Source organism: Zalophus californianus, chromosome 1 (assembly GCF_009762305.2).
Source record: "Zalophus californianus isolate mZalCal1 chromosome 1, mZalCal1.pri.v2, whole genome shotgun sequence".
NCBI lineage: Eukaryota > Metazoa > Chordata > Mammalia > Carnivora > Otariidae > Zalophus > Zalophus californianus.
The window spans coordinates 14201436-14216105 of record NC_045595.1 but is presented as its reverse complement, the minus strand read 5'-3'; the positions used below and the strand labels follow the sequence as shown (position 1 = coordinate 14216105).

Genomic DNA, 14670 nt, shown 5'->3' with positions numbered 1-14670 from the left:
AGAACCTGCGAATGATTGAGGTCAGGGAGCCCCTGTGCCGTGAAGCGCTTCGGCAGCTGGCACTTGATGATCACATCCTCCACCTCGTGCCCGAGCAGCTTGTGGTAGATATAGCCTGAGACAGAGGTCTCATCCACAGCAAACGTTTTCAGCGCACTCTGCATCCTGGAAGGCAAGCTCGGGGTCAGCGGCATACACGCAACTATGGAGCGGTGAAGCCTGCCTCTCGCAGGTGAGGAGAATCATCCAGATGCTGGAGGCAGTGGGGTACCCCAGAGCAGATGCAGTGGCGCGGGCAGGGGCAAGGTGGACGTACCTATCAAACGAGGTTGACTTCCACACGAAATCCACCTGGAAGTTGTGAGTCACCTCCACGGGTGCACCCACACTGCTCCGAAGCTCAATGGCGATCTCATCGCCATAATCTGTGCCGCTGAGTTAAGTTTCATCGTTGTCAAAAGCTGAGTTTACCTTTCTGAGGAGCCTTTACTTGGTTACTGAGGAAAAGGACCCTCCTCTGCACCAAACACAGACTCAGCCGCCCGGCCCATGCTCACTGCCAGACGCCGGCCCGGTGTCAGGGCCCCTGCTGCCAGCTCCCGCGCCCTCCCTGTGAGTGCCCGGGCAGTGCCCAGCATGGAGCACGCCAGCCGGGGTTCGGGCTGAGTCACCAGAGCCCTGGCGCACAGAGCTGGGAGCACCCTGGCCTCAGGATAGGCAGCTCTTTGATCAGTTTGATACACACGGTGCACCTCCGAGTACAACTGAAGAAAGGACTCAGTGGCAAACACCACTCAGAGGGGGCCCCCCAACGTGGCCGCCCACGACACCCTCTCCTCTACCTGCGGCGATCCCCGCACAGGCCGCCCGTGCTCAGGATGAGCTCACCCATCTTTACACAAAGGATACTATCAGGGACCTTGATGACGTGGCCGATCCCTTTCCACAGGGGTGCCAGATCCCCTTTGTACCTCAGGCATATCTCATCCCCCTGCATAAGCCGCATGTCTTACAGAGAAAAGACAGCAAGAAAGTTAGCGCTTTCAACACGTGCCGAGGCTGCCATCATGAAGAGTTCAAATTAAGGGACACTTTACAAGGGTGAAACTAGGAATTTTATGCTACTTATGGTCACAAATATTTTAAAACTTAAAATCACCTCTTAACCAAATTATGACTAAATCCTCATTACCAGAGTCAGTCTTGGGCAAAGTGAAGTAGGCGATTCTCTTCTTGTTAAGGCCCAGGTCCCACCTGACCGTGATGTTATCTTGAGTCTGAGCACATGAAAAATAAGAGCCCTGTTAGCCTGAGACACTGACACGGACCTGGACTCCTCGTGTCTGGGTTTCCACAGGTGTGTGCCCTATGGCGACCTTACGAGCCGTGACGTCAGGGTGCCGTGTGCAGCACCCAACAGCCTGCGACACCAACAAGGGCACATCCGGGAGAAAAGCCATTAGGACCCCCAGAACCCGCTCAAGATGACCAGAAGACCCCCACACGACGTCTGCTCTTGGAGGCGGCTTCTCCGTGAACTGCGGAGGGAGGAGGAGGCTGGCGGCCGACCCTCGGAGCTCCCGCTTCCTCTACGTGTTCTTCACGAGACCAGCACAAGGGGTGCCCTCGGTGTGCCACAGGCTCCTCGGTTCTGACTCTTGTAGCCGTGGGCAAAGGCCGCGACTGTGACTGTGAGGGATTTTTGTTGGCTTTTAAATCAGAAAACACTGAGGCCAGTGTTTGGCGCTGAGAGACCGGGCGTCTGCCCAAGGATCACTCCCTCGCCTGCCCTCTGTCCACCGTTCCGTCTCTCTGGGCGCTGCGCCTCGGCCCGCGGCAGCATCCGCAGTTTGCACAGGAAACCGCCCTCCCCAGACCTTAGGAGAGAGGCTTTGTTACAACGACCGAAACCCTCCTGCACACACCACATCACCTGGGACTCCTTCAGTTTCTTATCGTAGTCGGCCTCCAGCTTGACCAGAGGGCCGAATATGTTCTGGTACTGGTAGGCGTCCTCGTACCGCAGGAGCACGTGCTGAGGCTCCTCATCCACGCCGGGCTTCTCCAGGTCCTCCAAGGTGGCAGAAGGGTTTTCCTAGAAGACAAGCACCGCGCCTGCTCTTCCCCATTTTTGCCTACAAACGAAAGGAACTACACGCGGGATCACTAGTCACTGGAAGAACAAGGCCTATCTGTCACCTCTCAGAACGAGCCAATGCCGGCCTGTCACACAGAGGGCCCCGGTGGTTGGTGGTGTCCACCCCATGAGGAGAGTTCTCGTGTGGGCAAGTGTATGTGGCACAGGGAGGTGGACACTGGCCTGGATCTTTGCGCACCCTTCAGTCGTCGCCCCTAACCCTCCCCTGCCCAGGGCGACACCAGCAGGGTGAATACCGGTGATGGCACCTCAGGGACACAGCCCGACACGCCTATACCATCAAATGGCTACATTCCCCAACCGATGCCTAGCCCCTGAAAACTGAAAGAGAGAATACCTCTTTCGGGCTGCCAGGAAGACCACTAGTTCTCTGCTTGTGTAAACAGAAGGGGAGGCCCTTCTTCCCCCCACCAGCCCCCCAATTTCCTCCTGACCCTGTGCTGCACCGACAGGGGCGACATACTCCTCCCTGGCAGGGACAGAACGGTATCTGGGCTGTGTGGCTATAAACAGGAAAGGTGAAAGAGCTCCGGCCACCCAAAAATCGAAGCAGAGGGCGCCTGGGTGGCTCAGATGGTTAAGCATCTGCCTTCGGCTCAGGTCATGATCCCAGGGTCCTGGGATCGAGTCCCGCATCGGGCTCCCTACTAGGCGGGGAGCCTGCTTCTCCCTCTGCCTCTGCCTCTCTCTCTCTCTCTCTGACTTTCATGAATAAATAAATAAAACATTAAAAAAAAACAAACAAAAATCGAAGCAGAAGGGCATCTTACTAGATGATACTTGAGAAATATTCTGACTTGCACTCAAAGTGAAAATAAACTCACATTTCAGATTTTGGATGATATGGGCACCTAATTAAAATTCATAGCCCGGGGCACCTGGGTGGCTCAGATGGTTAAGCGTCTGCCTTCGGCTCAGGTCATGATCCCAGGGTCCTGGGATCGAGTCCCGCATCGGGCTCCCTGCTCCTTGGGAGCCTACTTCTCCGCCTCTCTCTCTCTCTCTCTGTCTCTCATGAATAAATAAAATCTTTAAAAAAATAAAATTTATAGCCCGATTACCAAAACTTTATCATAAAAGCTGAACGGCCAGAACCAGAGAAGGGCTTCCTGGAGAACTGGGTCTGTCAGGCAGGGCAGGCACCGCACCACCCAACCTGGAAGGCCCTCCCCTTCACTCATCCAGCTGCCAAAGGCCCTGCTTCTCTGACCTTTGTGACCTGGACCCCTTTTCCCCTGGACATTCACCCCTGGCCTAGACACGTCACAAGCCCAACGAGGTCTTACAGCGGCACCCTCACAGTCCTGTCTCCCCAGGCCCGGCCCCTCCTGCCATGTGCACCCTCAGCCGCCTATGGCCAGTTCTGACCTCCCTCCTTCCCACCACCCACCCTCGCCCTTGCCCTCGTCCTCTCCCTCTGCAACAGAAGAAAAATTCCAACAACTGGAGCTGTCCTTTCCTAGAGGCCTGGCAGGAGGTGCCTGTGGGATTCCACCAAAGGGCCATTCCAGGTAGAGACTCTCCCTCGAGTTCCTTCCAGAACCTCCTGTTGTGAAGACACTCCCAGCAGCTCTCCCTGGACAAGAACCGTGCTGAGACAGATTTGCATTCTCAGCAGGCCCTCACCTTCCAGAGCTCCTCCAGCTTGTTGATCTGCTGGGCGGTGATCTGCCGGGCCCGAAGCTGCTCCTGCTCAGAAGGGATCTTGACCAGCCAAGAGAGGAAGCAACGGTCCTGGATCAGGGGCTGCCACTGGGAGCTGTCCCAGTTGATGTCCTTGAGGCTGCTCTGACTGGCGCAGGGCTGCCTACAGAAACACCAAGGGCAGGGAGAGCCCAGGTGAGGATGATGACCTCCGCCCACAAGGCTTTCCTTTCATCCCCAAGTGACGTTCCCTACATTTTACTATGTGATCATATTACCTTTAAATTGTTAGTAATACATTGCCTCTCCCCATGCACTTGAGCTCTGAACTCTTAAAACTCCTAACACTGTTTTTACAGAATTCTTTTTATGATTTAACCAGAACACACCCCAAAAGAGTTACTCAGCATTCCCAGTTCTCTAACTAGCCCCAGCCCCCAAATATCCTCACACCTCTCTAATCGGCAGAACCGGTCCGCTGGGGCTAAATGCGCCGCCCCCGCTGAATGGGGGGCGTCCGCCCTCACCTGCACAGCAGCACCACTACTGAGTCGGCCTTGGCAGGGATGAAGCCGAGGAGGAAGACATTTCGGCAGCCACAGTTGTAACACTCCAGAACTGTCTCCCCCAGGGGCCCATCCTTGTGCAGAGTCACCTCTTTGCATTTTGCCCTCACGAGGTGATTTACAATGTGGCTGAAACCAGGAAATGATAAATAGTTAACACCCAAAGTTTGGCTTTTCACCACTTCCAATTTTCGAGCCCCCCGTTAAAAGTTCCGGTACCGTTCACAGTCCATTAGCAGGGGCGGTCACACCTCATCCATCTGGCGTCCCGGGGGACCAGCCCGCCCCTGAACTGGCTCCCCACTGAGCGCAAAAATCAATCTGACTTGAACAGCCTTTAAGGAAAACGTTCCTAACACGTTTCACATAGTTCTTGCTTCTTTCTTTTAGTTCCTGCTTTCTGAAATCCTACGGACAGGGCCTGAATGAACCTATGGCGAGGCAGACGGCCTGCCCCTTCCACGGCTCCTCTCCACTTGCTGAGGCTCCTCGGCTGCTGCCCCTGCTTTCGAAGTCACCTCTCCGGGCCCCTGTGCCTGTTTCCAGGAGCAACAGCCCCTCCTAATCTGCTGTAGGCCAGGAAACTTGATAACCAACCGTATTAGAAACCTGAGGACAGTAAAAAATATTGAGCAGCGGGGCTCAGGGCTACTTTCAGGAAGCGGAGGGCCGGTTCTGAACAGTCTGAAACCCCACTGTCTCCGCTCTTTCCTTACTGCCGCGTGGCCAGGACTCTGCTATCCCTCCCATTTCCAGGACACAGCTCACTTACACCCAGGGCTTGCAAACGCTGCCCCAAGACAAGCCAGCCTTGCGTGGGGTCCACAGGTGGTGCCTGGCTCTGCCTCAGGATCTCCCAGCTACCTGCAGCCTTACTGCGGCTCTGTCAGACTCCGAGCACGCCTGCCAGGCATCCAGCCTGCCTGGCTGCCGCCCTCCCTGACCTCGGGGAAACCCCTTCTGTTGCAAGCTTCGGCTCAGACGCCACATTCTAACCCTCTCTGGCCCATTCTAACCCATGAGGCCAGTCAGATTATCTAACCAGCTGTCACCACTCTCTGCACCCACAAAGCACCCACTCTTCTGAAGCTGTCACAACTGGGCATTTTACCAGACTCTGACTTCCTCTTGTCTTTCCTACACCCACCTCACCCCATTATACTGGAAGCTCCCTGAAGGCAAGTGGCTGCCCCATCATTTTTACCATCTGGCCTCATACAAACACTCGGTGCTGGCTGATGGGAGTCTGTTTTCTCTTAGAAGCCTTTCACTCACTTCCCTGATCTTGGCTCTGCTGACCGGAAGCTGGGGTTGCCAGCTAAGAAGTTTTATTTAATTGCTTTTCCTGCAGGAGAGGAACTAATGCAAACATAGCAATGCTGAAATTACACAGAACATTCTGAAAATGGGACATGAATCTGGTTACCCTGAAGATGCTTTCCCTTTCAAATCTTTAGAATTAAACATCAGCCCACTTTCTTGCCTCACCCAGAATCCCACAGTTCGCACTGCTAACTTTTAAGATGACACGAGATCTGACCACTGTATCCTCAGGCAGCACGAGATGGTGAGGCCTGGCCTGCAGCTGTGGAAGACACCGGAAGGGTGGGGGCTCTGTGCAAATAAACCTGCCTATGGGGTTTTGTCACTGTATGTCTCCAAAACATGAGCCCCAGGAAGATGCTGCTTTCTCGCTGGCGGCCTGGAGCCCTGTCCCACAAGACCCTGCTCTGCTTCTCCACGACAGTGTCATGAGCTGTCACATACCACGGCAGCTCTGGAAGAGCCACCAGGACTGGATCCTCCCCTGGAATCCAAGCACCAGCACAAAACTGGTCTCACCCCAAACACAAAACACAAAACAAGAGACCCAGTCACAGCTGCTGCTGATCAACAGCAGGAAGGGAAGCCCAGAGACGACGGTCAAGTGAACTTAATTTAATCCGATGATTCAGGATCTGGCCCGTATTAGCCTCAGGACTGCTCCGATGAGCTAAGGCCAGAGGGAGCCTTCTCAGGAAGCGGCTCCCATGGATGCCCATTACTGTCTTGGGAACATCCTCCTCAGGCACCCAGTAATGAAGATGAACGGGCATGCCAGGAGCTCATCTTGCAGAAAAATATAAATAAAAACTGGGAACGAGAATTAAGCCAACCCTACTTGCATAATAAAAAGAACCACAGAGAATAAATCAAGGGTAAATACATTAAGGCATTCACACACCACCATCTGTTTCAAGTTAAACCAGTCACAGAGGAGGGAAAAAACCAGGTTTGTTAGCGTGATTTTACATTGTGCTTTTGCTTCAACATTTCCATAATTTACACACAAATCTGAGCACAGCACTGATTAAAGACACACGCACGGTCTGGTTATCTACCTGCCGGAAGTGTTCCCACGCCCGTTACAGAACCACTTCTTGCTGGTGTTACAGTAAACCACGCAAGCAGGATCGTGTATTCCGCAGTAACTAAAAAAGTCAAAACATCAACAGTTAAAGCTGGAAGGTCTCTCTCTGGTTTTAATTTGGCAGGATGTAAAATTCTTTCCTCTTACAACATTTTTAAATTTTTCATTAAACACATACTCAAACCCAATGATCCCACTAGCAAAATCCCATCAGTTAAACTGCAGAGGCTTCCTGACCCTGCAAATGCAGGGAAAGGGTACAGGGTGCTGTGGGGGTTCCCGAGAGAGGCCCCAGGCAACAGCAAAGCCCCTGCCAGGTGGGGGATGAGAGCTGTGGAAGGTACCAGGGGAACCCAACAACAGAGGTCTGATGCCCCAAAGCAACCCCTAGCCACCCCACTTTGGCCTTAAGTTTCAGAAACCGTGACTTATCAGCAAGGAAATCAGCATCCCTGGCTCTGGGCACACAGAGTCAAGCTGTGACCACGGCGCGTTCACAAGGCGCTCCACTCTCCGGCAGAGGGCGCCATGCTCCCAGGAACGCTCGGGAGCTCGGACCCAGCAGCAGAGGGTCTCTGGGTGCGGGTACAGAGCTCAAGCTTGCAAGGAGCACCTCAAGAGAGCCCCCAGCCTCATTCTTCTGAAAATCAACACATCAAAAACAAAACCCGGCTCACCACAGAGTTCTGAATGTGTATGAAGCCAAGCCTCAGTCTCAAACTAGAATGTGCTTCAGACAAGAACCTTCCCCCAATAACCCCACACCATGGGGACAGCTGGGCAGGTGAGGGGGTGTGCAAACATTAAGCACCTGCAGCTTTACTAGAACCACTTCACCGGCAAATGTGTAGGTAACAGAAACACTAACACATCACTAACACATATGTAAAAAAATTTTAAACAAGTGAGAAAAAAGCCAAAATAAAAGTTAAAAACAGAAAGCCAAAATAAAATTTTTTGTTTTTTGTTTTTTTTAAAAGGGTCTCCCCACAGAGCAGGAAAAGGAGCAGCACTCTGTCCTGTGGCGGGCACAGACTTCAGAGGGGCAGTGTGCCTGGGAGGCCGGCAAGAGAGTGTCATGGCCCAGGCCCAAAGTGGCCCTGACTGGCCAGGTGCCCTGAACAAGATCAAGTCATCTCTTTTGGTTTCAATTTCCTTGTGTACGTGTAACAGAAAAGTAAGAAGTCCAATCTTAAGGGTCCAAATACAAAGGATGGGTCCTGCTCTAGATGAGAATTCCAAATTTGGTCAAAAGCAGTTCTATCCACTGACTATTCAATTCCAATTTTTCGGGAATTTTGAACATATCAGAGAAGCAAATATTTTAAAGTATCCTACAATCATCTCTTTGTAAAAGAAATCTTAGCTGCTGTTTACCCTCTGAACCCAAGTCCTCACCAAATGTGAGTTCGTTTCGAATGAGTGAGTGGGACAGGTACCGGGAACCACCAGAACCTGAGAGAAGGCAGAGAAGGGGAGGCTCTCCCCTACCCTCTGGGTGAATCAGGGGTATCAGAGGGGGCTGATCCCACCCTCCTGCCCAGTAACAAGGACCACGTATACACTGGCCTGGAGAACCTAATTTTGTAACACCACGTCACAGTCCATCATCTTAGATGGGCTTCTAAAGCCAGCAAACCCACTCAAGAATGCAAGAGCTCTGGGAGGTGAGTCTGCACCTCCGCCATCAGCACTTACCTGCAGGCATGCACAGGGAGATCCTTCGTGTAATAGGTATCTTCTTCATCTTCTTCAAAGTTCAACTCAGCCAACAACTGGCTGGTCTTGGCCACGCTGTCATCCACGGCCCCATTCTGCAGAATGCCCTCTGGTCCACCAACCTACAGCAGAATAGCACCATTACCATGCAAGGCTGCAGCTCTCGGGCCTTAGATGAGGCACATCGGTTCTCCCCAAACAAGCAGCCACGGCAACCTTCCCATGAAGCGCTGGCCTGCTCTCTACTTCGAGAGTTCAGCTTCTTCTGATTGGACTTTTCACACTCTCCACCTCCCTCTTAAACCTACCTGGCCAAAAAGAGGGCGCTGGTGGTGTAGGTCATCCACCCTGCCTCCTGCATATCCAGGTCCAACCCCACCTGGTCATGGAGCCATGACCAAACCAGGATGCTGAAGAAGACACTTCGTTCCCAGGACGGGGGGCCACAAGGAGCAAGATGACTTTTTACAAAGCAGTTGCAATCCCCTCTGGGGACAGCTGCACAATGTCGGGCCAGAGGGCCTGGAATCCCACCAGAGTGAAGGTTCCTGCCAAAGCCTAAGCCAAAAGTAAAGGCTGTGTCCACTGGAAATGTGAGCGAGCAGTTCCCTCGTTAGTCAACATACTTCCTTCACTGCCAGTTTCCCTCTCTAGAAGGCAGCCCTTCTTCATTCTGAATTAGAAGTTCAATGTTTAGGATAACCTTCTGAACTCAGGCTATAACCTTACTACATGTATTACCTTTTACATGTTACAACAGCAAAAATATACAAACAGGCAACTTTAACAACAGCCATGAATTTCACAGGCACTTCTGAGCTCACATGTCCATTCAGAGGCACACGGATTCAGCTCGCCAGAGAGTAACAGGCATTCCTAAAGCCGTCCCCAGGAGCCTCGGGCGGCACTCAACAGTCCTTGTCATCTCCCTCCTCCTGTGCAGACGACACATCTCCCACGTGAGGCTCGGTCAGGCAGCAAGGGCCTGGAGTGGTGATGAGGGCAGGGAGGAATGACAGGAGCCCCAGGGCAGGCACCAGGTTTCTCTGAACTGTGAGGGAGCATCAGACACTGACCCCCCCCCCCCAAAGAGCCCCTGCCACCTAGAGCCATGCCATGTGGGGCCAGCTCAGGCCAGTGCAGCTCAAGCCAGCAGTGCCCACAGGACCCTTCCCTCTCCACTGCTCCAGCCAAATCACCTGTAAGATTCTAAAGACAGCAGTTCAGGGACTCCTGCGTGTCTCAGTGGGTTGAGCCTCGGATTCTTGGTTTCAGCTCAGGTCATGATCTCAAGGTTGTGGGATTGAGCTTTACCCCCCACCCCCTGCCTACTCAGCTTGGGATTCTTTTCCTCTTCCTCTCCCTCCCCCTCTGCCCCTCCCCTGCAAACGAACTGCGCTCTAATAAATAAATAAAATCTTTTTTTTTTAAAGATTTTATTTATTTGACAGAGAGAAACACAGCAAGAGCAGGAACACAAGCAGGGGGAGTGGGAGAGGGAGAAACAGACTTCCCACAGAGCAGGGAGCCCGATGTGGGACTCGATCCCAGGACCCTGGGATCATGACCTGAGCCAAAGGCAGACGCTTAACGACCGAGCCACCCAGGCGTCCTAAGTAAATAAAATCTTAAAGAAAAAAAAAGGGGGGTCGCCTGGGTGGCTCAGATGGTCATGATCTCAGGGTCCTGGGATCGAGCCCCGCATCGGGCTCCCTGCTTGGCGGGGAGCCTGCTTCCCCCTCTCCCTCTACTGTTCCCCCTGCTTGTGCTCTCTCGCTCTCTCCCCGTCAAATAAATAAATAAAATCTTAAAAAAAAAAAAAGACAGCAGTTCACTTGGGGGGGGAGGCAGGAATTGTGGGTGCATTGCCCCCTAGGGGACATTCTGGAAATTGCAGTGGTGAATTTGGGTTGTAAAGTAGGGGGTCAGCCCAGACCAGAACACCATTTCACAGCTTCTGCCACTACTTTAACATACTTTTTTCATGTAGGCAACAACCAACTTAAATGCAAGAAAACTGCGCTTTGTTTGGGGGGGAGGGGGGAAGTTCCCCCCCAAGAAAAATCAAAATCAACTTTTGGATTTTAATGCAAAGAAGATGGTGCTATAACATAATTACAAGCACTTCTTTATGAATCCCTGATCTCTTTTTAAAACTGTGGTAAAATACACACAATATAAAATGTACCATTGTAACCATTTTTAAGTGTACAGCTCAGTGGCATTAAGCACATTCATGTTATTTTGCAACAATCACCACCACCCATCTCTAGCACTTTTTCATATTCCCAAACTGAAACTCTGTCCCCATTAAACACCAACTCCTCATTCCCCTCCCCTAGCCCCTGTCACCCACCGTTCTACTTTCTGTCTCTTGTGAATCCAACTACCCTAGAGACACCATAAAAATAGTCTCATAGTATTTGTCTTTTTGTGACTGGCTTATTTCACATAGCATAATGTCCTCAAGGTTCATCCATGCTGTAGTGGGTGTCAGAATTTTTTTTTCTTTAAGATTTTATTTATTTGACAGAGAGAGCGAGCGAGAGCAGGAACACAAGCAGGGGGAGTGGGGGAGGGAGAAGCAGGCTTCCCGCGGAGCAGGGAGCCCGATGCGGGGCTCAATCCCAGGACCCCGGGATCATGACCTGAGCCCTGAGCCGAAGGCAGATGCTTAACGACTGAGCCACCCAGGTGGGCCAGAATTTCCTTTTTGAAGGCTGGGGGCACCTGGGTGGCTCTGTCAGTTAAGCATCTGACTCTCAACTTCAGCTCAGGTCATGATCTCAGGGTTGTGAGATCAAGCCCCACATTGGGCTCCGAGCTGGGGGTGCAGCCTGCCTGAGATTCCCTCTCTCTCCCTTTCCATCTACCCCCCGGCCGCCGCACATACACGCTGTCTCAAAACAAAACAAAACAAAAACTCCTTTTTTAAGGCTGAATAACATTTCACTGTATAGATACACATTTTGTTTAGCCATTTATTCTTCAGTGGGCACCTGGGTTTCTTCCACCTTTTGGCTTCTGTGAACATGGTATACAAATACCAAGTCCCCACTTTCCATTCTTTTGGGGATATGCCCAGAAGTGGGCTTTGCTACATCTTATGGTAATTCTATGTTTAACTTTTTTAAGAAACTGCCATAGGATTTTCCACAGAGGCTACACCATTCTCCATCCCCACCCACAGTGTACAAGGATTCCAACTTCTCCACAGTCTCATAGATACTCATAATCATTTTTGTATGTTTTTAAATAGCCATTCTAATGAATGCGACCTGATACCTCATTGTGGTTCTGACCTGCATTTCTCTGATAGCTAATGAAACCGAGCATCTCTTCATGTGTTTGTTGGCCCCTTGTTTATCTTCTTTGGAAAAATGTCTATTGAAGTCCTTTGCCCATTTTTAATCGACTGTTAGATTTTTTGAGTTGTGCTCTGAAATTCTGATAGTTGACTATCACTTTAAAAAAGTCACCTCTCTGGGGGCGCCTGGGTGGCTCAGTCGTTAAGCATCTGCCTTCGGCTCAGGTCATGATCCCAGGGTCCTGGTATTGAGCCCCACATCGGGCTCCCTGCTGAGCAGGGAGCCTGCTTCTCCCTCTCCTGTGCTCCCCCTGCTTGTGTTCCTGCTCTCGCTGTGTCTCTCTCTGTCAGATAAATAAATAAATCTTAAAAAAAAAAAAAAGTCCCCTCTCTGTTTTACAACGCTTCTCCTGACACCACTCCTGGTGTGACTGTGCCCAGGCACACACACGATGGTTTCCTGAAAGTGTGTAGCCAAGTTAGGGCACCTGGATTTCACCTTACGGCAGCAAAGGAAGTATACATATCACACTACAGAAGGCAGCGATTAGAAATTGACATCTGTGACCCCTTAAACTCAATAAACTGGTTTCTCAAGTATCTGAGGTAACAAAGTTTTTAAGAATAATATGAAACTCCAACTTCTTTTTACTTGATCTGAAACTATTCTTTCCACAGATCTGGTACCCTGAGCTTAGATAAATGGGTATTGACACCTTTTATGACTTAACTTTGATCAGCTTTCATCTTTCCAGAGAGAAATGTGCTACTTTTCCAACCTAATCTAAGCAGAAAAAACACCTTAAAACCCAGGATCACCAGAGGGCTAAGAAGGTAGTCCAGTAGGAATCAGCTCGCGGGCCCCCACCCCCCAAGCTCAGAACGGTACTTACATTTTTGAATGGTTGGATTCTCAATTTTCCTTCTTGTCCCACAAAGTCTAGAATATTTACTATTTAGTCCTTTAAGAAAATGTTTACAGATTTCTCGCCTAGAACAACTCGTATAATTTTTTTATCAGGTTGCATAAGCTTTTACGTATAAATAAATGCCCTTGGTGATTTTACTTTCCTGAAATATCAAAATTAGTACATAGAGTAATATAGAAAAGTACACAACACCCAGCTGCCCTCTTTCAACCCATTCCTGCCTCATCTGGGCCTCAGATCCCACAGTTTACCTCCCATCACCAGGGGGAAGCTTGAACCAGCAGAGGACACATCCTGACCAGCCATGTGGGGACCCTCCCTGCACCACACTTACTCCTTCAGGTTAATAAGGGGCAGGAAATTTAGGTCTGCTCTCAGAACTCTTGGGAGACAGTATGATACAGATACAAGATCAGGTCGACTCTCCGCACCTCCCACCTAAAGCTGGGGAGGCTGGAGAGAAGAGTCCAGATTTCCCAAGGCCCAGTAGCCCCCTAGCCTCCTGGTTGGGAAATGTGTACATGCACCCTCCCTACACCCCCACCCCAACTCCCAGCTCCCACTCAGCCCCACTCCTGCCCAGCTATGATCTGGCCACAACACAAACTGACTTCTATAGCTGGGTTGTTAGTTTCTCCCTCTACTCTCTGGAAAGTTTTAAGATAAACATTAACTTCAAAAATACATTTGACCTTAGAAACCATAATTAAATTAGTTAAAAACAAAGCTCTAGAGAGTGCCCGGCACAGAGAAGGTCCGCAAACCGTGCCAGGTGACATGACGGGAGGACTGAAGGGTCCTTGTCCTTGGCCAGTACAGGATTGAGGTCCTCTGAGGTTATCAACCTCTCACTTCCAGCCAGGACCCCTGGCGCCTGCTAGGCTGAGGGGCAGGACACCCCCCCCCCACCCGGGAATATAGAGCCCACCCCCAGGCACATCACTGGGGAAATGATTCCCTCTTCACCTCTGCTCTGAGTACTATTTGAAATACATCTATGAGCTGCTGAGCTGATCAAGGCCTGCAGACATTCTCTGCCCAGGGAGAGTTTCATACAACTGACTACAGAACTCAGACTGTGCACATCAGAGTAGCAGGAAGAAAGGTCATTTCAGACCCACAGAGGAAAAGCATGTAAATTCAAAAATTACTCCTAAATGTGCTGGTAAGAACTTTCAGACCACAGATTTTTACTCCAAACCTCATAAGCACTGTACCACTCAGGAAGAAATGGACCTTTCACAGTCCCTCAGTCCCTGAGTCTGCCAGTGCCCCAGGGCCTTTGCACTCACTGTCCCCTCGCTTCTGCACAGCTGGCTCTTGGTCCTTTGGGTCTCAGTGCACAGGGCATCTCCCAGGGAGGCCTCCCCTGGCCCTATCTGTGGGGCCCCATAGCAGGAGTCCCTGCTATCACCCCAGCACTTAGAAATGAGCCCACACCCCAGGAGGTCCTCATAGTGTAGGCTAGATCTTCACATCCAAAAACATAAAGACTGGAATGTAAAATAACTCATTAAGTATTCTTTTATCCCAAGGTTTAAATAAAAAGAGTGGGAAATCACCTTTCCCTCAGTGTGGCCCGCGGCAGAGGGGAGTGGCAGAGCCTCTGAGCCTCACCTCAGGAAAAGGCTAACAGAAGTTCTGGCCTCCCCCTAAGCTGAGAAAGTTTCAAAACTACAGAGGGTGAACAACTCACACATCTGTCACCTGTATCCACCTGCCCCTCACATTTTGCCATGCTTGCTCTCCCCCTTTGCGCACACACACGTTTATTTTCCCGATCCATTTCAGAGCCATGGGCCCCAAGACAAGCACTTTCTCCACATAATCACAAGCCTCCCGCTCAGGAAAAATACTGATGAAATTGACAGAATACTGCTATCTAATAAGCACAGTCACAATCCCTCAACATCCTAATAATGTCTTATAGTTTTTTA

At 50.9% G+C, this 14670-nt stretch overlaps 1 protein-coding gene across 3 annotated transcripts in view; it reads right to left on the bottom strand.

The window, feature by feature from the left end:
- Nucleotides 1-14670, bottom strand: part of UPF1 (UPF1 RNA helicase and ATPase) — a 37315-nt gene that overhangs the window by 14407 nt on the left and 8238 nt on the right. The window contains exons 2-10 of one of the 3 annotated variants that reach the window (XM_027583922.1): nt 8477-8619; nt 6750-6839; nt 4330-4497; nt 3785-3965; nt 1934-2095; nt 1160-1277; nt 910-1008; nt 317-425; nt 6-165 (exon numbers count right to left, since the gene is read on the bottom strand). In XM_027583922.1, coding sequence (XP_027439723.1) covers nt 6-165; nt 317-425; nt 910-1008; nt 1160-1277; nt 1934-2095; nt 3785-3965; nt 4330-4497; nt 6750-6839; nt 8477-8619 — 1230 coding nt within the window. The remainder of the gene's footprint in view (nt 1-5; nt 166-316; nt 426-909; nt 1009-1159; nt 1278-1933; nt 2096-3784; nt 3966-4329; nt 4498-6749; nt 6840-8476; nt 8620-14670) is intronic. The other 2 variants (XM_027583923.1, XM_027583924.1) reach the window with 2 other exon arrangements.